At 42.0% G+C, this 20,701-nt stretch overlaps 2 protein-coding genes across 4 annotated transcripts; one reads left to right on the top strand and one right to left on the bottom strand.

The window, feature by feature from the left end:
- Window positions 1-1,782: 1,782 nt before the first annotated feature.
- On the bottom strand, window positions 1,783-13,267 carry LOC129339729 (vomeronasal type-2 receptor 116-like). Its single transcript, XM_054994312.1, has 7 exons — window positions 13,101-13,267; window positions 11,434-11,725; window positions 10,476-11,333; window positions 9,369-9,596; window positions 8,938-9,052; window positions 6,927-7,112; window positions 1,783-2,681 (listed from the first exon to the last, which is right to left on the bottom strand). The coding sequence occupies exons 1-7, from the start codon at window positions 13,265-13,267 to the stop codon at window positions 1,783-1,785; spliced, it is 2,745 nt and encodes a 914-aa protein (XP_054850287.1).
- A 3,182-nt stretch (window positions 13,268-16,449) lies between these two features.
- Window positions 16,450-20,701, top strand: LOC129340293 (erythroblast NAD(P)(+)--arginine ADP-ribosyltransferase-like). Of its 3 annotated transcripts, XM_054995011.1 has the most exons (4): window positions 16,450-16,567; window positions 17,942-18,668; window positions 19,135-19,170; window positions 20,423-20,701. In XM_054995011.1, exons 1-4 carry the CDS (start codon window positions 16,493-16,495, stop codon window positions 20,434-20,436), a joined length of 852 nt encoding a protein of 283 aa, XP_054850986.1. In that variant the 5' UTR covers window positions 16,450-16,492; the 3' UTR covers window positions 20,437-20,701. The 3 variants fall into 3 exon arrangements, with proteins under 3 accessions (XP_054850986.1, XP_054850983.1, XP_054850985.1); XM_054995008.1 differs by lacking the exons at window positions 19,135-19,170; window positions 20,423-20,701 and having other exon boundaries at window positions 17,942-18,840; XM_054995010.1 differs by lacking the exons at window positions 16,450-16,567; window positions 19,135-19,170; window positions 20,423-20,701 and adding an exon at window positions 17,069-17,181 and having other exon boundaries at window positions 17,942-18,840.

The following is a 20,701-nucleotide window of genomic DNA, read 5'->3' as shown; positions in this document are numbered from 1 at the left end:
GTGAGTGTGGAGAAATCTGCATTGGTAATGAGACAGAAACCCAATATCTCAATTCAGTCCAAGTAGATGCATTATCTTGAGCTTCATTATCAGTTGTAATTCAGCAGTTCCTCATTGGAGGAAAACTCCAAACTCTCAGGGCCAAACTACACAGTACATTTTTTGGTCTAGCTTCAGAAAAATGTTGCTTTGAAGATTAGAGGGAACCTTTTTTTGGCTTGGAAGTGTGGGGGAAGGAGAGGCTCCTTTCTACCCCCTACACCATTTTCAGAAGCAGGGATGACCCCTGGCAGGGAGTTGTTTACATAATTTTGAAATAGCACACGTTCAGATGTTCCACATGCTGTTTCAAGGTGATATAAAGTTATGGCCCTGCTGGTGCTGTTTCAGCTACAGGAAACAGAGCAGGTAGGAGCCCCTCTTCTTTCCATGCCACACTTCTGAGCCAAAAATGGCTTCTTGCAACCTTTCAAATGATATTCCCTGCTGTATTGTCGAAGGCTTTCACGGCCGGAGAACGATGGTTGTTGTGGGTTTTCCGGGCTGTATTGCCGTGGTCTTGGCATTGTAGTTCCTGACGTTTCACCAGCAGCTGTGGCTGGCATCTTCAGAGGTGTAGCACCAAAAGACAGAGATCTCTCAGTGTCACAGTGTGCCACACTTTTGGTGCTACACCTCTGAAGATGCCAGCCACAGCTGCTGGCGAAACGTCAGGAACTACAATGCCAAGACCACGGCAATACAGCCCGGAAAACCCACAACAACCATCGATATTCCCTGCTGTTTGACTGCAAGGAAAATGAGTTGGGTCAGAGCAATCAAGAACCAATACAACAAAAAGTGCAAAATATAATTCAGCCTTCAGAGGTATTCAAAATATGCATTGGAGACAGTCAAAAGAATGGATGGAAAGAGGCAGAGTGAGGCTTTTGCCTCCCCACAATATCCCCTCATGGCACAGAGAACACTCAGAAACGCTCAGTGTTCATTCAAAGTTCATGGACGACTATTTGCATTAAAAGAATATTTAAAATCTGCAACCAGGCAATCTAATTTTTTCGTCCAGAATATGAGATTCCCTATTCTGAAGTAATTATATTAATCAAGAGTGCTTGCATAATAGCTATTATTTTGCATTGTTCACTCTATTAGTGTTACTATACTGCTTCTGCTGTATGTAGAGTGAAAATGCAATGCATATACTGAAATTCTGCTCCTCAACACTGTAAATGTGTTTCAGCCACCTTTTCAACCATTGTTACCTGTGCATTTTAACACATTGGGGCTAGGAAATTGGTCACAGGGAGGGGAAAAAGGGGAAAGGGATTTAGTCTGAATGCCAGCATTAAATAAAACACATGCTGAATGGGTATTAGCACCATCCATCTTGAATATTATGAAAATGGTTGCATGAGTGTTAAATTATAGATGTGAACAAGTGGTGCTCATAAATCAGCTTCACTAATATTTATAGTTTTCTTCACCTCCATTTATGTGAGTTAGTTATTTAGATGGTCACATACGATCACAACATATCAAGTACATTTTTTCCTCAGCCATTTTTTTGAAGCTTAACACTTGAAAACTCTTTTTTCTGGGGACATTCTATAGAAGAAGATAAAAAATAAAGAAATTCAACACATCCAAACTACTTCAGCTGTGAGGAAATCTTACAAAGAAATTTTAGGAAATAAATGTTCCTGAGAAGTGTGGTAAGTCTTTGCTGCACCGACAAGGAAACAGACATGGGAGGAAATTACATGGGTGGCATCTATTTGTTCATCATTTTCTCCTTAACATCTGATTTCTGTTGTTCAGCTCAGGCTTCATCATAATGATGTAGCATTTAGGGAGAAAAATACAACCCAGTAAGCCAGCGCTGGAAGATAAGATGGAGAAGATCTCCACGGCCACCATGAACTTCCCTTTGGCGCTCAAGTAGGACGGAACAAAGGACAGCCAAACACTGCAAAAGACCAACATGCTGAAAGTGATAAATTTGGCTTCATTGAAACTGTCAGGTAACTTCCTGGCCAGGAAAGCCACCATAAAGCTAACAAGGGCCAAGAAGCCCATATAGCCCAGGACGCAGTAAAACATGAGAACTGAGCCCTCATTGCATTCTAATACAATTTCCCCCTTCAATGATTTCATGTCTGTGTCTGGATACGGTGCTGAAATACTCAGCCAGAAAACACAAATGCCTCCTTGAATAAAAGAGCAGGAAAGGACGATCGAATTTGCTGGTCTTTTCCCCATCCACTTCCTCACCGTGGATCCTGGTTTGGTGGCTATAAATGCCAGAACCACAGTGATGGTTTTGGACAACACACTGGAAAGTGCCACAGAGAAGACAATGCCAAAAGCCATTTGACGCAGAAGGCAGGTCATTATTCCAGGCTGTCCAATGAACAGCAAGGAGCAGAGAAAGCAAAGAAAGAGGGAGACGAGGAGAATGTAGGTGAGGCTGCGGTTGTTGGCCCTGGCTATGGGAGTGTCTCTGTGTTTCACAAAGATCCCAAAAATAAATACTGTGATCAGGGCTAAAGAAATAGCTAAGGTGGCTAAGATGGCTCCTAATGGTTCTTGATAAGAAAGGAATGTTATATGCTTGGGAATGCATTGATTGCGGCCCTTGCTGGGATACTGCTCTTCTGGACATTTGATGCAGGCATTCGTATCTGAAAACAAAGGAATGCTCATTGAATATTTCACAGTTTTGACAAATATGTAATAGAAATAGGCAATGCTTAACCAAAAGACTTTAAGCACTGAGCTGGTGAAATGTATTGAATTAGTAAGTGTGAGGTTGCACACCAGTAAGTACTCATATAGGTCTCACTTTAGCCAGTCTCCCAGTTTTGGCACCAGGCCACCCTTTATGCAACTTCATTTGAATCTTGCTCTTTTGGTAATGCTGCTGCACACCCACTTTGTCTCTACCAATAATTTTTCACTGACCAGATACTCTTTAGATTATCAATACAACAATACGGCCATATCTCCTGACAGATTTAGTTGCTCAAGGAGGGGGCCGTGCATTGCTCCCCTGGAAGGAGGGAGAGCAGAGCAATTCCTGGGCATCTAGGTCTCTGCTGGGTGGGTGGAGCCAGGAGCCTCTTTATGCTGCTCCGCCTGCCCAGCCTCGGAGGAGTAGAACAGGCCGGTCTGTTCTCCTGAGCATTAAAGTGGAAGTGGCGGTGGCAGCGCAGCTTCAACAGTGGTGGCAACAGCTCGGTGGCAGAGTTTGGCAGTGGCAGGAGCTTCCTGCCATGGAGGGAGCATCGTTGTGGCAGAAGCTTGCAGTGATGGGGTGTGTCTGTAGCGGGGCTTGGTGGCGGCTTTGCAGCAGCAGCAACACCTGTTTTACTGCAGTGGCTGCCACGGTGCTCCATTGGGGTGGAGCAGCTTTGGCCCTGTGCTCCTTGGGTGCGTGTGCTTGGGGGGTGCCGGGTTGGATTCCGTTAATCAGCAATGCAGTAGCGGCCTTGGGCTCTGTACAGCGTGCCTGACTTGTCTCTCTTCGGGATGTAAACAGGTGGTGGATGGTGCCCCCCTTTTTTCTTCCCCTCCCTCCCTGTTTCATTTGCATTATGTGGTGGGGTTGTGGAGGCTAGGTGGCCTGAGGAGGCAGCGTGGTGTGTTCCTCGCGCTACCCCCCTACCCCCGGGTATACTTCTGCCTCATTGTTGCTGGGCTTAAAGCAGGTCTTATTGCCGGTGGGTTGTGAGGCCCACAGCTTAAGCCCTTCTGGCCTACATAAGAAGGCCTATGCTCTGAGCATTAGGCAACCATTTTCAGTTGGGGGTATCAGCGGCCATTTTAAGCTTCAGGCCTTGGGGTGGGTTGGTGGCCATTTTGGGCCTTGTGTGATTGTTGGTTGCCTGTTTCATTTTGAGCTGCTTTAATCAGTTGCTTGCGAGCTCCTTGGTTAGTGCAACCTTGGGGGTACCGGACAAAATTGGATTATAGTGGTATATTAACTGGCAAATACTTGGTTGTCATTATCCCTTCAAAAAAGGGTGCTGGTCCTACCAAGGGCAAGCAGCCTGTTAAGCAGGTTCCATCTAAGTGGCCTGCAGCAGAGCTTACCTCTTCAGATGATGAGGAGGAATGTTTTAGTTAACAAGATATACTGCATTGCTTAGCCGCCCTAGAGAAGGATAAGGGTATTTGTGCAGGGTCTGCACTGGGGAAAAGCTGGGGTTAGCCTATTCGGGGTACTTCCAGGGATGCCATTAACAGAGATTCTGAGGTGTCTTTTGGTTTTGGAGGAGTCTGCAGGGATGGCAGCTGGTGAGTCCAGCAAGGCCCAGTCAATGGTTGGCCAGATGAGTGAGGTGCCAGTGGTGGACCTGGAGCAGGAGACTGCGGTGGAATCCACACCCGTGGTGGTGGCCATTGATCCTGTGGAGATTGAAAGTAAGGACACTGCACCTCCGACTTGCTTCCCTTGGCCATGGGGGCCTTGGGAGCAGGGAGCTACTCAGGGGTCTCCGGGTATGGCTCTGGGGGCCAATCAATAGTTTCCTGTTCCCTGGTCTTCTATTGGACAGCATCTCTGGACTCTGTAGGGTTTGGGGTTGGCTGGTGCACAGCAGAGTGCCCCGTTGCAACCCGCATGGGGTGGAGTGGAAGGTTCATGGGGCCAAGGTCAGGTTGGAATGTGGCTTGGGTACATGGGAGGGCCTTAGGGGTTTTACCCTTATTCCACCCTGGCCTATTGGCAGGTGCCTTTTAATGCCCTCCCCTTTGGCGGTACAGCACTTCCTTTGGGTGACCATTTGACACAGGCCACTCGTGACAAGATTCTCAAGGGTGAATACGTGGATGTCTTTACCCTTCTTTTCTGAGAGTTGGAGAAGAAGGGTAAAGATGATTTGGATGATAGGGATAAGGAAAGGCTTGATTGGACCTGGGCTAACTGGTTGCCAGGTTTCTTGATTTACGCTGGGGTGCTGGTCCGGGTGCAGCCTCAGAGGGCTGCTTCTCTGCTCCAGTACTTGGATGTAGTTTATAAGGGCTATACTGGCTTCTCAGGTGCTGCTTGAATGCAGTACAATGAGGAGTTCAGGATGCGGGTGGTCCTCAACCCCAGTTTACCCTGGGACTGACTACATCAGCAGCTTTGTTTGCAGGTTATATCACCAGCTAAGACTAACTTAGGGGACCATTCGGACAGTGGTCATCTGGTGCAGCATGTGGCATCCACTACTACTACCCGTAGTATGGCTGGGCAGCAGGTTCAACCCCGGCTGCTTTCTTGGGAGTTTGCCTTTAAAGGGGGTGCAACAGGAAGCCCTGTAGGTTTAGACACAAGTGCCCTTCCTGTGCTGGGCTGCACTCATACAATGCCTGCCCCAAAGTTAGACAGGGCAGGGGACGCAAGACGTTTGGGGGTGGGGGAGCCAACAGTCAGCAGGCTTCTGGTAAAGGAACCCAGCCTGGTAAGGCTGATGGTCCTTGAGTGCCTGCTGCAGGCTTACCCAAGGAAGCAGGATGCTCTTTTTCTGGTGCAAGTTCACGGTTGGTTTTAGAATCCCAGTTCTAGGGCCGCATTTTCCCTATATGTCCAGGAATTTGCATTCTGTGGTTGGGATGTAGGACACCGTACAGAGCAAAGTAGCCAAAAAGTGCACTGAAGGTCAAGTCTTAGGCCCCTTTGACTCCCCTCCTGCTCCCAATTTGAGGGTGTTCCCAATGGGCGTAGTCCCCAAGAAGTTTCGCCTAATACATCATCTCTCGTTTCCCCATGGGGAATCGGTGAATGATGCTATCCCAGAGCATTTCTGTTCCGGCATGCAGCAATCCTATGACAGAACAGTAGGACAATTTGTGGGAGTTTAGGGAGGGTTTAGGAGGGATGTTGGCCTTCAGCAGGTATGGCCCTTCAGCAGGTAAGGCCCATCCCTGTTGAGCATCTGATGCACTTTTGCGTGCATCAGAAGAGTTGGGGGTTAGCAGTTAAATCCATTCAGGGTCAATTATTGGCTTTGACTTTTATAAGCAAGGCTTGGTGGTTTCCTGAGGCCATGGGTGACTTCCGAGTTAGGAAAATGCTTGAGGGATGGTCACATAAAATTCTAGTTCTTGCTGACCCTAGAGAGCCTATTTCCCTGATGGTTTTAAAGGGGCTTATCATGGCGTGTGGTACAATTTGTAGCTCGGGATATGAGGCTAAGTTGTTTCATGCGGTCGCATTAGTGGCTTTTTGGGGGGCACTGCGGATTAGTGAACTGGTTGTCCAGTCTAAGGTGGATAAATCAGGTCGTTCCCTTATGGCCCAGGATGTTAGGGAAAGATGGGGTTTCCCTCGTAATTTGGAAGTCGAAGATGGACCAGAAACAGAGATGGTAGGTCAAGGCGGAGGTCCAGGAGTGACCCCATGGCTTGACCTGTACTGCTTTTACCGTTGCCACAGTTATGGGTTAATGTTCATTTAAATGAGGTTAATTTAATTAAGTGGCCTTTAGATCCAACATCTGTGCCCGTCTCTTCATTCCCACTAGGGGGGCAATGCCGCTTTATCTAATCTTCGTGGACAAGTGATTGTTTCAAAAGAAATTTATGCTTGGATATTGCACTAACCAATGAAAATACCAATTTTCCTGTCCATATAACAACAAGAACAACAATATGCTCTTCTAGACAGATTATTAGTCCACTCAAAGTGGTGAACAAAGACACTATTATTATCCCCAAAATACAGCCAAGGAGCTGGGGCTGAGAAGAGTGGCTTATCAAGTCCTTCTATCAGCTCATGGCAGTAGTGGGAGTCAAACCAGCAGAGTGCTGATTTGCAACCCAGCCACTTAACCACTATGCTACAACAGCTCTCATATATTTTTGGTACTATCTTATTATTTATGTTGATTATGGACTGTTATGGGGTGTGAGTAATATTGTCTGTATATTATGTCTCATACCCATTAGCTCAGAGATCATTCCTTCAGAACATGGAACACAATCATAGCAGCAAAATTTCTCTCCCTCCTTCTTTTGCCTGCTGAAACCAGGACGACAGTGGTCATTGCACTCAGAAAGGGGCAGCACCTGTCCATAAACAGTAAGAAAATGAACATCAAAGAAAAGTATGGTGACAATGGAAGTTGCTGTGCCAACAATGAGGGGTACCATCCTGGCCCAAATTATCTTCAGAACATTCGGTGTGATATTTGCAACAGAAGTAAATTGACAATTGTCCCAAGTCAACAAACCATAAGAAATATATACATGTAGGTTACTCAAGAGTAGAAGAAAATTTTTTGTTTAAGTTCCTTATGGTCGGACAATCAATGTAGTATATTAAAAAAATTCCTGCCACATCCAATTGTTTTCCTCTTTCATCTGTATTATTAATTTTTATTTTTGAATATTTGTATTTTAATTGTTAGTTTCAGGTAGCTAGCTATGTTGTTCTGCAGTAGAACAGCAAGATTTGAGTCTAGTAACAACTCAGAGATGAACAAGATTTTCAGGGTATAAGCATTCAAGAGTCAAAGCTCCCTTCTGCATCTCAAACTTATACCCTGAAAATCCTGTTAGTCTCTAAAGTGCCATTGGACTCAAATTCTGCTAATTTAATTGGATATTTGTTATTCATTATTGTAATTCTTTGTCATATATGTGTATATGTAAAATTGTTGTGTATAATTGTTTTATTAAATTAATATATTATTGTTTTGTGATAAATGAATTATAAATGAAAAATGTAATATTTGTTTAAATTTCTTAAAGAAATATTTAAAATACAAATGCTGCAGGTTTTTTAAATTCTTGTGTTTTAATTGGTTTCCTTTACAGAATATTTACATTTTTTAGATGATATCTGTGCTTTGGGAATGAACAACTGTCCTCTCTGTGCTCAGAAGTTCATGAAATAAAGAGGATGTTGTGGCATTTTATGACAATTAAAGTTGGAATATGATACATTTGTTTTAAATGGAGCGTATATGGCCAAGTTTGGAAATTAACAAACCAGAGAAAATATTTGGATGTAGCTATTTTTAGATGAAGTTTTAAGGTTGTGAATTGTCAACTTTCCTGGAAGTGCAGGTCAAGGAGACAATTCTGATTTCAATTTTTTTGTTTTGTTTCTTAAGAAAGAAAGAAAGAAAGAAAGAAAGAAAGAAAGAAAGAAAGAAAGAAAGAAAGAAAGAAAGAAAGAAAGAAAGAAAGAAAGAAAGAAAGAAAGGTTATTTAAATAAACCATTTCTAAACTAGCCTGTCACATTGAAAACTGGGACCCAAAGTAGATAACAACAATAAACCAATACATCATAAAAACTTACACATAACCATTTAAATAGCCAGCAGTAACAAAGTACATGAATGTGCCCTTCAAATGTAGAGTGTTAAAATTCATCCTATGAATCAAAAGCCCTGCAGAAGGGACATGGATCCAGTAATGTACTCTGGAAGACTTTCCCACAACATCTGAGAGTCTACTGAGTTCCGCTAACAAGAGAGCTGAGTCCAATATGACTCCCAAGACTCTTCACAGTGTCCGGTCCAGGAAAGTGAAAGCTTCAATGAAAATTCCATATATTGGTGGTTTTTAACCAGTCACCTCTGGGTTCTTTTGTTCCGATCTTCCATATTCTTCAAACAGAAATTTTTTGTGAGGACTTTTTTAAAAAGCTTAACAGAGACTTCCCCTTATTCCATGAAATTGCTTCTCCTTGATTTGCAGATCAAAGGTTTATTTATGAAGATTAGCAGTACTGTTGAGATTGAGTCAACAGCTTCAATGAACTCTGTCTGTGTTCAGACCACAAACCACAGCAATAAACTTTCACTCCCCATCTCCCCACTTGTATCACTGATGATCTGTCCAGATTTTGATCCTGATCGGCAGCTGGTCACTTTCAGTCTTTGGGAGATCTGATAACAGTGATGTCAACTGGTTTTCTTCAAAGACTTGGTAGTTTGGCTCACATTCAGCTTGCTGGTCAGAAACCACATCAAGCTGTCTGGATGTGTCAGTTGGCATGATGGTACTCCTTTCTCTTAGAAGCTGCCCTCCCAATTCATTTCCTGCTATCACCTCTGACTGTAAATTTTTTTCACAGTGTGAAAGAGAGAGAATGAGAGAGATTTTTGAGTTGAGAAATTACTTCGGTGTGCCTTTGTTGTCTGGCCATGAACCTAGCCAAGCTTGGGATCTGCTCTTCTCTCTTCTTGACTGTGCAGGTGCCAAAACCAGGTGCCAAAACCAAGCAATACACTTTATAGGACTTGCATTGGATAAAGTGTGCCTCCAATTGTGCAGGCACAAAAAGGGAACAAACGTGCATTCATTTTAATTCTTCATTTTATAAGGAAAGAATCTAAACCAAGAGGATTAAGTACCTGTAGCTACATCTTACCTGATTAAAGCTTCTATGCCACACAACTTGGTCATCATTAATGGTAAGCTGTTCATCTAAAGGAGCCTGAGGATCCAATCTTCCAACTTTCACTCTAACAAATGATCCATTTGAAAACGTTATCCAGTTAGTAATATCAAAAACTGCAACTAATTCCCCATATTTATCAAAACGCACAGTGTCTCCGGCGCTATTATTGAACAAAACATGCCTTAAAAAGTTGTGGAACTGGATTGAAAAAAGAAAATATAACAGAGGGGACAATGAGGTATTGAACTCTTCGAATCCAAGTTACAAAGTCTCAATTTACTTTGATTTAGAATCACCTGCTTCAGAATATATAAACAGATCGATTTGTGTGTGTGTGTGAGAGAGACAGAGAGCAGAACCACAAGTGACAAAAGGCACAGATTGGACACTTGTCAGCTTCCCTCAAGTTTTGATGGGAAATGTAGGCATCCTAGTCTTGAAGCTTCGCTCTCTGACTGCTGTCCAATGGACTTTTCAACTGTCACTTGTCCAACATTCCGCCAAGCTGCCTACATTTCCCATCAAAACTTGAGGGAAGCTGACAAGTGTCCTATCTGTGCCTTTTGTCACTTGTGGTTCTGCTCAGAGAGAGAGAGAGAGACAGAGAGAGAGAGCATGTGCAAAGGCATATTGCACTAAAGGGCACAATATTTGTCATGTGCTTACAAATAATGGATTTACAAAGCTGAAGTAGCAAGATTTTGAAACATTTATTTAATTCAACTTAAAGAGAACAGTTGCATTCATTTCTGGATGATATAAAGAGGTATTTAAATGACATTTTTATGTATGTATGTCATTTAGAGTCTGCCTTTTCTCACTGAGACTCAAGGCAGATTACATAGAGTGAGATTAGCACAGTCAATATCAAGGACATTTTCATAAACCATGTCATAGGATAAATAAAAGCAAGTTTACAAAGACATAGTATTAGCAAGAATCCAGTATAGAGTTGAAGAAATGGTAAAACAGAGCATAAGCAATTCTAGGACTGACATTAGACAACATAGTACTACCTAGTAAGGTCATACTTAAAGCAAAAGGTAGTACATAGCAGCAGGTATATTTGGTACATACCTGCCATGGCTTTAGGTTCTGGAAGTCCACCTGCCCTCCTTTTATCATTCTTCTATGTTGAGATCTAGATATATGGAAATCATGCAAAGCGTGTGCTACTGCGTAGACTGCATTGTATACATTGTAGCTGTGGCCAGTCATACTCATTTCGAACAAAGTACTCGGAAGGGTCCCCAGCCTCTCCCCACCAGTGCAGGACCTTTGATTGTCCTCCTGCTCATTAGATATTTTCAAGGAACAGCTGAATGCCTGTTCCCAGAAGTTCTGAATAAAACCATCTCTTTCAGCCCAGGAAGGTCTTATGAGCTGAAGGAAATTTTGGAATCCTGGGGGCTGGTTAGCATGAACGGTAATAGATAAGGCACCATGGAAACTGCTTATATCCCAAATTCCCTGAATAGAGACGGATTCAAAGTCCCAGTGAGATGTAACAATCCACACTTTACCTACTGAAGGTAAAGAAAACATGGGTGCCTGAAAAAGCATTACTCTTAAAACCACAAAGGCAGGAACTTCTGCATATACAAAACATACATTGGCTTTTGTGTCCATGAGATCTGTATATTTTTCCCACTGCATTAAAAACAAATCTATCATATCTCCCATATAAGATGTTTGGGGTAATCTTAACGTGAATGCAAAACAAAAGTTATTCTCCGAGAGTATTGGCACCATTCTTTGCAAAAATGTATCTCCATTGTCATCATCCATAGCCAGGAGACCAATCCAAGTCCATCGAAAATGGTGAAGTAACCGGACAACTCCCCTGTACTGATGGGCTTCATTAGGTACCATCTGGTACAAGAAAGGGAATTGGTGATTTTCATCCTGTACTCGGGAAAATGATCCATGCGTGAGCTGAAAGAAAATGAGTAGTTATTTTCAGAGGGTTAAAAAGAGAATATGAAAGGATATGTTATGGCTGAAAAGTCTTCACTCTCCCACGTGTACAGCATACCTGTGGAGTCTTGTAGATGTTCAAAATGGTGGCCATATCAGCAGAGATATCAGACAAAAGTCCTCCAATGACTGCTACAAGCTGCTTCTGGGATTTACAACTGAAGTTGGGGATTAGTGTCTGTTGTGCAGAAAGCAAACTTAGAGTGGCCTTATAAGTCATCCTTCCAAGGTTTAAGCTGTTGATGATGTAGAAACCCAAACTGGTGTTTGGTAAGATGTTGGCATTCTCATTGATCTCTTTTACAGCAAATGAGAATGCCAAAATGTGCTGATAGTACTTTGTTATTGACCTGCAAAGAGAGTTACAATTAAAATTGCACTTACAGCCTTCTTGCTTCCCACTGGATTTCAGATTTTTAAAATGATTTCTTTGCTCTCTTTTAAACACGTATTTGACCTGCATAACTCCCAGTAATAAAGTTTGTCCACCAGTCATGAAAAACTGTCTATAAATTGTTATGGATTTTAAGGGCACAGGAGAAGGCTGGCTTCTTTTTCTTCTTTCCCCCTTTTTCTGCCTTGGGGGAAATCTCAGAATGAGATTGTCGTTGATTTTAGTTTATTTCATTAACTTCAGGTGTTGATTACCCTATATATTGTCAAAGGCTTTCACGGCCGGAAAACAATGGTTGTTGTGGGTTTTCCGGGCTGTATTGCCCGGCTGTATTGCCAAGACCACGGCAACACAGCCCGGAAAACCCACAACAACCATGTTGATTACTCTGTTTCATCCTTTTCATACATACCAAATCATTTATGCTTGCATACTATTTCACCATATGTCTGTATAAATTAGATGCCATTGCTACATGCCACTCTTACACAACTGATTCAGATCTCAAATTGAATAAATGCATATTTTTTGTAGGAAAAATTAAGTGTTAGGAAAGAAAAACTGGTGTAAACAGGAAGAATCAAGGTTAACTTTCTTACAGCACAGAATAGATATGAAAAACTTTGAAAGATTGGGACTTACCTGTACTGGCAACTAGAGATAGGCACGAACCTAAATATGACAAAAAAAAAACCCACGAGCCAGGCCGGTTCGAGGTTTGTGAACCAGGGTTCATAGAAGCTCCTTTTCTGGAACTTCCATGAACTATATACTGGTTCATTGGTTTCGTGGTTCACGAAAGCCACAAACCACAAACCTCCTGGTTCGTTTTTTATTTTGTTCTGTGTCCATCTCTACTGGCAACCTGAGTTAAACTTCCCGTTTATTTTTAATAGGGATTGGGATTCATAAGAGAATGTATAAAGCAGAGGAGGATTATTCTAGTAACCATAACCTGGTGCACATCTAAGTCCACAACATCATTTGACACAAAGGTTGCTTTTGCATACATTGGACAAAGCACTTGCCATGCACTTTAGTGATCACTTGCCAGAACAGGAAAATTAGGTTGCAAACAATTGCTAAAGTGCCTTGAAAGTGCATTACCTAGCATGTGTGAAACACACAGAGTATGTCTGTGGCTTCTCTTTCCCCTTCTCCACACTTCTAGATGTCAGAGTCAAGCAAAATAAGAACCCAATGTCTCCTGGAATGCTGTCTTTCTCACTGAAATGTAAATCACTACTTTCTTAAATACTGCACAGTTCACTGATCCTGTTTCAGCATCATTGATCAAAGCAAATGAAAGCAGGAAAAAAGGATGTGCTTACACGGGTTCATCAATCAACATACGCAGGGGGTGTTCCTTGAAGTGGGGAGGGTTGTTCATGAAAACAACTTGAACAGCAATACCTCCAATATGAAGATCCCCAGGATGATAAAAGTTGTGGGGGATAGGAAGGAGGTCATCACATATGCTGCAATTAATGGAATGCATCTTGCATGGTATAAGGCAGAGAAGCACTAGCAGAAACATCAGCAACACAACCATCCTGCTGATTAAAAATCACTTGCGAATACAGATGCCTATATTTGCATCTTTCAGATTATCTGGCAAGAATTTCGGTGCAGCCTTCCCAACATGGTAGAAGGCTCTGTGTGTTTAATGAACAGACAGCTGGCATCAAAGGAAATATGTTCATGCCGCTCCACCCTTCAACTTCTTAAGGGTCTTTCTCATCTAACAGCACTATGTTGGTGTGCAAAACAAAAATATAAAAAGGAAAACGTTAAGATCTTTTAAAATTTTCAAACAGGGGACGCAGGGTGGAGAATAGCTAGTATGAAATATATTGCAATGGTTTAATTCAAAGGAGTGTCACTCATATTGCAATAAGACGGTGTTATATATCTTGCATGGTCAAGATTTTTTCAGATTAAAAAGAAAGAAAAAACAGGAGTAATTAGGAAAGGGGAAGGGATGAGTTACCATACAATACTCAGTTGCAGGTGGGAACACATTTGGTCTGCAATAGAAGAGCAAGATTTGAGTCCAGTAGCAGCTTAAAGACTGACAAGATTTTCAGGGCAGAAGCTTTCAAGTGTCAAAGCTCCCTTCATCAGATACAAATGTTATACACAGTTATGATTTTTAAAATGAAAGTTTGTATTGGTAAAGCAACTGAAGAAAATATACTGGGAAGGAGCCTGGAAAAGAGGGACAGAGCTTTCTCTATCCCCAGATGAAGTTCTTATGAGCAAGTGGTGTTCTTACATCATTTGTTCAATGCTGTTGTTATTGTCCTTGCAAGTAGATCCAGACAATTGATTGCAAAGCAGACATTAACAGCAATTTTGACAATTATGGGGGGAGATAATCATGTTTCCCCACCCAAGACCTACTGCAAGTGGACTCCACACCTGCCAACCTGCAAAGAAGATCTGCAGTAAACAGTATTTGTTTTTCCTGCACCTAACAACAGGCCAGTGTAAGTCCTAGGCCTCGCTAAGCTAGGAAATCTGCCTCTGAACAATAGAGCTTCAGACTGGACTTGGGGGCAGACATAATATTCCCTCCACACAGAAAACTTTTTTGCATAGGTCGTAACCTTATTTCTGGCCTCTGCTGTTATATGTCTCTTGTCCTTTTCCACATTCAAAAAAATCATTTAAACATCATGAGAAGGGTTCAAAGGCACCTCTCTTGCTTTTTAATGTATGCAATTCTAAGTATAAGCCATGTATGAGACAACACCCCAAACCAAAGCTCTGCTCTGGATGGTTCTGTCTTCTGCCTGCCAGATGTGATGTTTGCTTGTTGATACCATCAAACTGTAGCTCTTAAACTGCTGTGTCCATCTTAATAATTCAAATTTGTTAGTTTCCATTTGTTAGTTTCTGTGCCAGCTCTAATTGCACAAGCGAGATCTTTGACAATTAGGCCTAAATGAAGACAATGCTGCATGAGTTGAATATCATATACATACACAGACCCCTTATCACTCACGCCTCTGGTATCTTCTCCAGATCTGTTAAACTCTCAGTGAACATGAGGCACACACAAGGAAATGATAAACCAATAGAGGTCTCAAAGGACAGGCAGCCTTTGCTGTTCAATCAGATACGCATCGCTCTACGCGGGCCTACCTTTGAGCCTGACCCGAAGATTTCAGCTGGTGCAGAATGCAGCGGCGCGCATCATTATGAAAGCACCAAATAGGGTGCATATTACACCAATATTGCACAAGCTGCATTGGTTGCCAGTGGAGTATAGGATCATGTTCAAGATCTTGGTATTAACCTATAAGGCCTTGTGTGGACTGGGACCAGCGTACCTGAGGGACCGTCTCTCCCCGTATATTCCCCTGAGGACCCTCCAATCAGGAGGAAAGCAATTGTTACCAGTCCCTGGCTCCAGGGAGGCCCACCTGGCCTCAACTAGAGCCAGAGGTTTCTCAGCCCTGGCTCCCACCTGGTGGAACCCTCTGTCTACCGAGACCAGGGCCCGGCAGGTTTTGCTATCTTTCCACTGGGCCTGTAAGACAGAGTTGTTCTTCCAGGCTTATGGCTGAGGCCGGGCCTCTGCTGGCTGGAGGATACAACATCTACCCCCTCCCTGTGAAAGCTGTCCACCACTGTTTTTAAGCTGCAGCTATTTTCAGTTGTACTGTTGTATTATTTGCTATTAATTGTATTGCTGCCATCATATTTTTGTATGATGTTTTAAATGTTTTAATATGGAATGTTTTAAATATTCTTAATGTTGTTATCTGCCCTGAGCCTGCTCGCGGGAAGGGCGGAATACAAATATGATACAAATAAATAAATCCTTCATGCTTGGCCTTCTGGTTCCTTTTGTGACCTCTGTCCTTCACAGATACATGGCGGGGGGGGGGGGTGTGCGCGCAAAATCTTAGATTCTTTCAGGAATCTGTAGTTAAGCCATTTGTGAAAATGACCTAAGATGATGGGGAAAGACACAAAAGCAGGACTAAGGGAGAATGGTTTATAAAAGTATGCATGGGGTAGAGACAGTAGATAGAGACAACTCCCCCCCCTCTCCTTAAATACTATAACTTGAGCGTATCCAATAAAGTTGATGGGCAATAGATTTAGGATGGACAAAAGGAAATACTTGTACTCCACAAGTGATTAAAATATGGAATTCTTTGCCAGAGGCATAGATGGCTTTAAAAGAGGATTAGACATATTCATGGAGGAATCCTTGCCATGATAACTAAAGGGAACCCCCAATTTGGAGGCAGTGCATTTCCAAATAGCAGTGCCAGGAGGCAAACTCAAGGGAAGGCCTCGGCCTCTATGTTGTTGTTCACCTTTTAGAATAACAGGTTGGTCACTGTGTGAAACTGGACTAGATCTACTAGCCACATCCACCAGGGCTCTTCTTATCTTCTTATGTTCTTTCACAATGTCACATTTTTGAGATTTAACTAGATTTAGAGAATTACAAGGGTTGAGAGTATACTGAGAGAATGGAAACATGGTACCTATCAACACAAATCTTGTACCGATCATATTATCTGCCTACCAACAACTCTTCCTCTCACATGAGCCACACCGGAACTTTACGATAACTAGAATCATAATTTTACCCATGTGGCAGATTCTTATAAAAAGAGCTCCAACAGACTTCAGTCACAAGACAAAGAAGAAAGACTCTAGATTTAAATGAGGCTGTTATAAACAACTGAAGTGTATTAGAATGGACAGCCTGTTGTGGCCTGTGGTCCTGCTATTCGGTTTTTCCGTAGTGTTGCCTGCTGCAGGAGATACTGAGGTAAGTCCCACATCTCTCCACCCTCAACGACAACCAGCATCAGAAAAATAACTAATAGTGGAATCCTAAGCAGCCTTACACCTTCCTAAGCTTATGGTCTTAGACGGTTGTATGTAACTGTGCTTAGGAATGCCCAGTAAATTACAGAAAGCCAAACTAGGAGACCATCAGGAGCGGTTGTCTTTTTTTAACCCACAACTTGATTCTTGATTCTTGGAAAAGTTCATGGGATTTAAAAAGAGAATAGAAAAACAATCTGTGAGCTCTCTCAGGGTCTCCAAGCAGCCCCCTCCTGTTTCCCATTATATGATTAAATGGTTGTAGTAGCTAGCAATGCAGTAATAACCTCGTTATTTAAAAAAAATAGAGAGGTGCTCAAGGGAAGAGTGGAGAGAAGGTATTGATGAATGACCATTGAAAGAGGTTCAGGAAGCAATTGGATAGGTTCTCTTCTGGTGTTCCACCATGACATCTTCACTTATCTAAAAAGGGCTGTCTGCAAGAGGGCTTTCTACTCAGATAGGAGGACTGTGCTGTAGGGAAGAAGTCCCAAAGAGATGCATAAGAAAAGGGATAGGGACTACAGACTTTACTTCTACGTACTGTATGTTTCTGTAAGTATGATCTTTCCTTCTATGTTGTTTAATATATCAATCTTAGAATTTCTTATGCTCTGTTTTAGGATTTCTTTAACTCTGTTTTGGATTCTTGGTAGTTTAAATCTCTGCAAATTTATATTTATATACTCTATCACATTGTTTTTTGGTAGAAAATAGCAAGAGTCCAGTAGCACCTATAAGTCTAACAAAATTTGTGGTAGGATATGAGCTTTTCTGAGTCACAGCTCACTTCTTCAGATACAGCTAGAATGGGAGTCCATCTGTCCTTGTATCTTGTAGAGTGGAATGATTTCAGATGCTGAATGACAATAGCAGGTAAATGTCATTTGGCAATGTCATTCAGCATCAGAAATCAATCCACTCTCCAAGATACAAGGACAGATGGACTCCCGTTCTCGCTGTATCTGAAGAAGTGAGCTGTGGCTCATGAAAGCTCATACCCCACTACAAATTTTGTTAATCGTATAGGTGCTACTGGACTCGTGCTCTTTTCTACTGCTACAGACAAATACAGCTACCTATTTTGATCTATCTCCATGGAAGGTATCACATTAGTTATTGAAATGAGTTTGGAATTGACTGTATTGACTCCTACTGTGTAATCTGCGTTGTGTCTAAGTGAGAAAAGCAGACTATAAATAATGTAAATAAATAAATAAGCCAAAGTCATGTATTGAGAATAAACTCTAGCATTACATTAAGAAACAAGTTGGGCCTGAGCATAGATTTTTCACAATATGTGATTATTAATTAGCTTCCGGCTGACTCCAATGAGACGACTGCAAGCCCATCCAACCCAGTATTGAACTTGGCTTATTACGCCCTTGACGACAAGTACAATGGTTGCGTGAAAGCTATGAAGAGCAATCTCAAGTCTCTCCTTAAGACAGAGCTAGCAATGTCAGAAACATATAGAGAAACATGGAACAAATCCTTGGAAGGCTGGTGGGAGGAAAAAGATTCGAAGTCATTCCCTCAAAATATAACAGAGTTTGTTGAGGTGGCTATCTTGACATACACATCAGAATACCCTAAAATCTACCCAGAATTCAATGCTGCCACCCGAACAGCAGGAAAAGGACCCGAAGAATATGAGGCCTATCTTTTTAAATCCCTACACTTCCTTTTAACAATGGCAGCCAAACAACCTGACTTAAAGCCACTCCAATGCATCAGTGTCTACAGAGGCACCAAAGTGGATTTTTCCGTCGAGAAGGTATTCCGGTTTGGACAATTCACCTCCACTACAGAGAGGGAAGACATGGCTAAAAAGTTTGGGACCAAAACCTTCTTTAATGTGTTCACCTGCAAGGGCTATTCAATAAGTGAGATGGCCTCCTATGAATTTGAAAAGGAAGTGTTAATTCCTCCTTATGAGATATTCCAGGTTACTTCGGTTGAAGACACTGAAGATGGCAAGACCGTAAACGCCACGTCACTGGGGAGCTGTAGCAATCACAACTGTGCCTTTGTCGGGAAAGGTAGGAGTATCAAGGCTAGATTCTATTTTACTTTTTTGAATGGCAGCAGTTCTAAAGTGAATTTTTCAATCTGCCGTTTGAGAAGTGGGATATTAATATCTTTAATGATGGCGGGGGCGGGGGAATAACTCTTCCTACTTTCACTTGTGTTTGTGTGTAACAGTGACAGAAAGAGACTGGAAGAATAAATCTTATAAGGGAAGTCATTGTGGGAACTATATTTATATGGTATGTTATGCCTCTAAAACCTCCCCAAACTGAATCAGGATAAACAGGGAGGAGGGTGTCTTTCCTTTTCAGAGAGCAACGTGAATTATAAAAGTAAACATGTTCCTCAGTGAGGACTAGCCAAATCAGAGAAGAGTATGTGGGATTTTGCATGGTTAAAATAGCAAAGTGATTGGGTTAGGAGACTGCCATTTAAATCAAGTGGAGGGACAAACTAACTTCATTTTCTAATATGCAGGGTGGAATGGTACTCAGGCCTGCCCAGAACACCAAGGTATGTGGGCTACTGGGATAGAATGTCAAATCTGGTGGGAGGAGTTACCAATTACCTTAAAGTAATTTCGATCTGCAGCCAATATAATAATAAATAATAATTGTGTGTCGTCAAGTTGCAAATGACCCCCAGGACCCTGGGATTGCAAGGAAAGATATGAGTAGAGGTAATTTGCCATTGCCGTCCTCTGTAGAGCTCCCTTCATCTTTCTTAGTGGTCTCTTATCCAACTACTAACCGTGGCTGACCTTGCTTAGCTTCCAAGTTCTAGATGAGATTGGACTAGTCTGGGCTATTCAGCCCATATCCGATGATATTTATTTGGTTCCATGTCATGAAAAGCTTCACTTCATGATTTCTATAGCACCTAATCTAGGCATTTAAACAACATACGGTTGGCTTAGTTTGTGTTGAAGATTGCCTGCCTGCATTTCATCCTATTTTGTGTGTGTGTGTGTTTTTTGCATGTATGTGATGTTTTTGAGAAAAGTGTAATATTGTGTATCTGTCTTGCCTTGCAACCATAGACTAAGGTTTTTTTGTTTACACGAGTGTCACAATTTACTGGAGCCCATATTGCACAAAGGGATTTGTACGAGGGTGGATGAATACCAACAAGGTTTTCCTGAGTTGGCCTTACCAGGAAATAAGTTGTTGCTTAGCCACCAGATTCCAGGGTTGCAAGGGAAGCAATATGTACGTGCTTCTTCTAATCGCCTTTTCTGTGACCTTGAAAAAAATGAGCTCCTGACTAGAACAGCTGAATATCATTTTGCATTTTTGCTTGCAGTGAAAAAAGTGTAAGGTAACAAAGCTCTCCTCCAGAAGCCTTCAGAGGCAGATTACACAATGTAAATCAATGCAATCAGTAGAGTGACAGATCTAATAAGCAATGAGATATGACTGGGATCATGGAAATCTGAAACAAGCAGAAATCTTAACCGTAAGTTTTTAAAAAAAGAAAGTAGAAAAAAATTGAGAACAACATGTCAAAACAGGCAGTACATGCTATGACATAAATAGAAATACAATGCGCTGAGAAAAAGATAATGCATACTTTCCATTTATTTCATGCCTTCTGCATCTCCATATTATATAGGATGCTTTTAGTTGCTCAGCTGGGACAGCAGTGAAACATCTAATAATTTCGTCTCTCTATTGCAACATTTCCAGCAAGCCCTGTAGTTGTGACATATGAGGCTGGACCACAATGGAGCAGTGTTTGCTAACTTTTGACTTTGACTTCCTCCTAGTGCTGTATCTGTGAGCCTTTCTGTTCCTTCTGCTCAGGGAAATCAGCTTGCCGGACACTACGTTTTCCAAGCATGCCTACAAACTTTCTGTTCTACATGTTTGAAAAGAAATTCAGGAAAGAGACAAGAAATGGTTGCTATGTTGTGTATGCATAGGCAATGTTAGCTGTTAATTCTACTTAAGAACTGAATATTCCCTCATTGAATTTCTTCTTCTGTGTTAATTGCATTTTTTTTAAAAAAAAATCAAGCTTATTTGTGCATGTAATTCAGCAAAAA

Source organism: Eublepharis macularius, chromosome 12, assembly GCF_028583425.1.
Source record: "Eublepharis macularius isolate TG4126 chromosome 12, MPM_Emac_v1.0, whole genome shotgun sequence".
Classification (NCBI taxonomy): domain Eukaryota; kingdom Metazoa; phylum Chordata; class Lepidosauria; order Squamata; family Eublepharidae; genus Eublepharis; species Eublepharis macularius.
Note: the sequence above shows the minus strand (reverse complement) of the source record. Positions and strands in the feature narration are given on the sequence as shown.

Bases quoted from the DNA above. Each gene is read 5' to 3' on its own strand.
- LOC129340293 (XM_054995008.1), top strand. From the start codon at position 16,493: ATGGACAGCCTGTTGTGGCCTGTGGTCCTGCTATTCGGTTTTTCCGTA. The intron at 16,568-17,941 runs GTAAGTCCCACA...ATTATTAATTAG, and splicing joins CTGCTGCAGGAGATACTGAG to CTTCCGGCTGACTCCAATGA.
- LOC129339729 (XM_054994312.1), bottom strand. From the start codon at position 13,267: ATGCATTCCATTAATTGCAGCATATGTGATGACCTCCTTCCTATCCCC. The intron at 7,113-8,937 runs GTGAGCCAAACT...TTGTTGGCACAG, and splicing joins TTCTGACCAGCAAGCTGAAT to CAACTTCCATTGTCACCATA. The intron at 2,682-6,926 runs GTATGAGACATA...CTTTGTTTTCAG, and splicing joins AATGATCTCTGAGCTAATGG to ATACGAATGCCTGCATCAAA.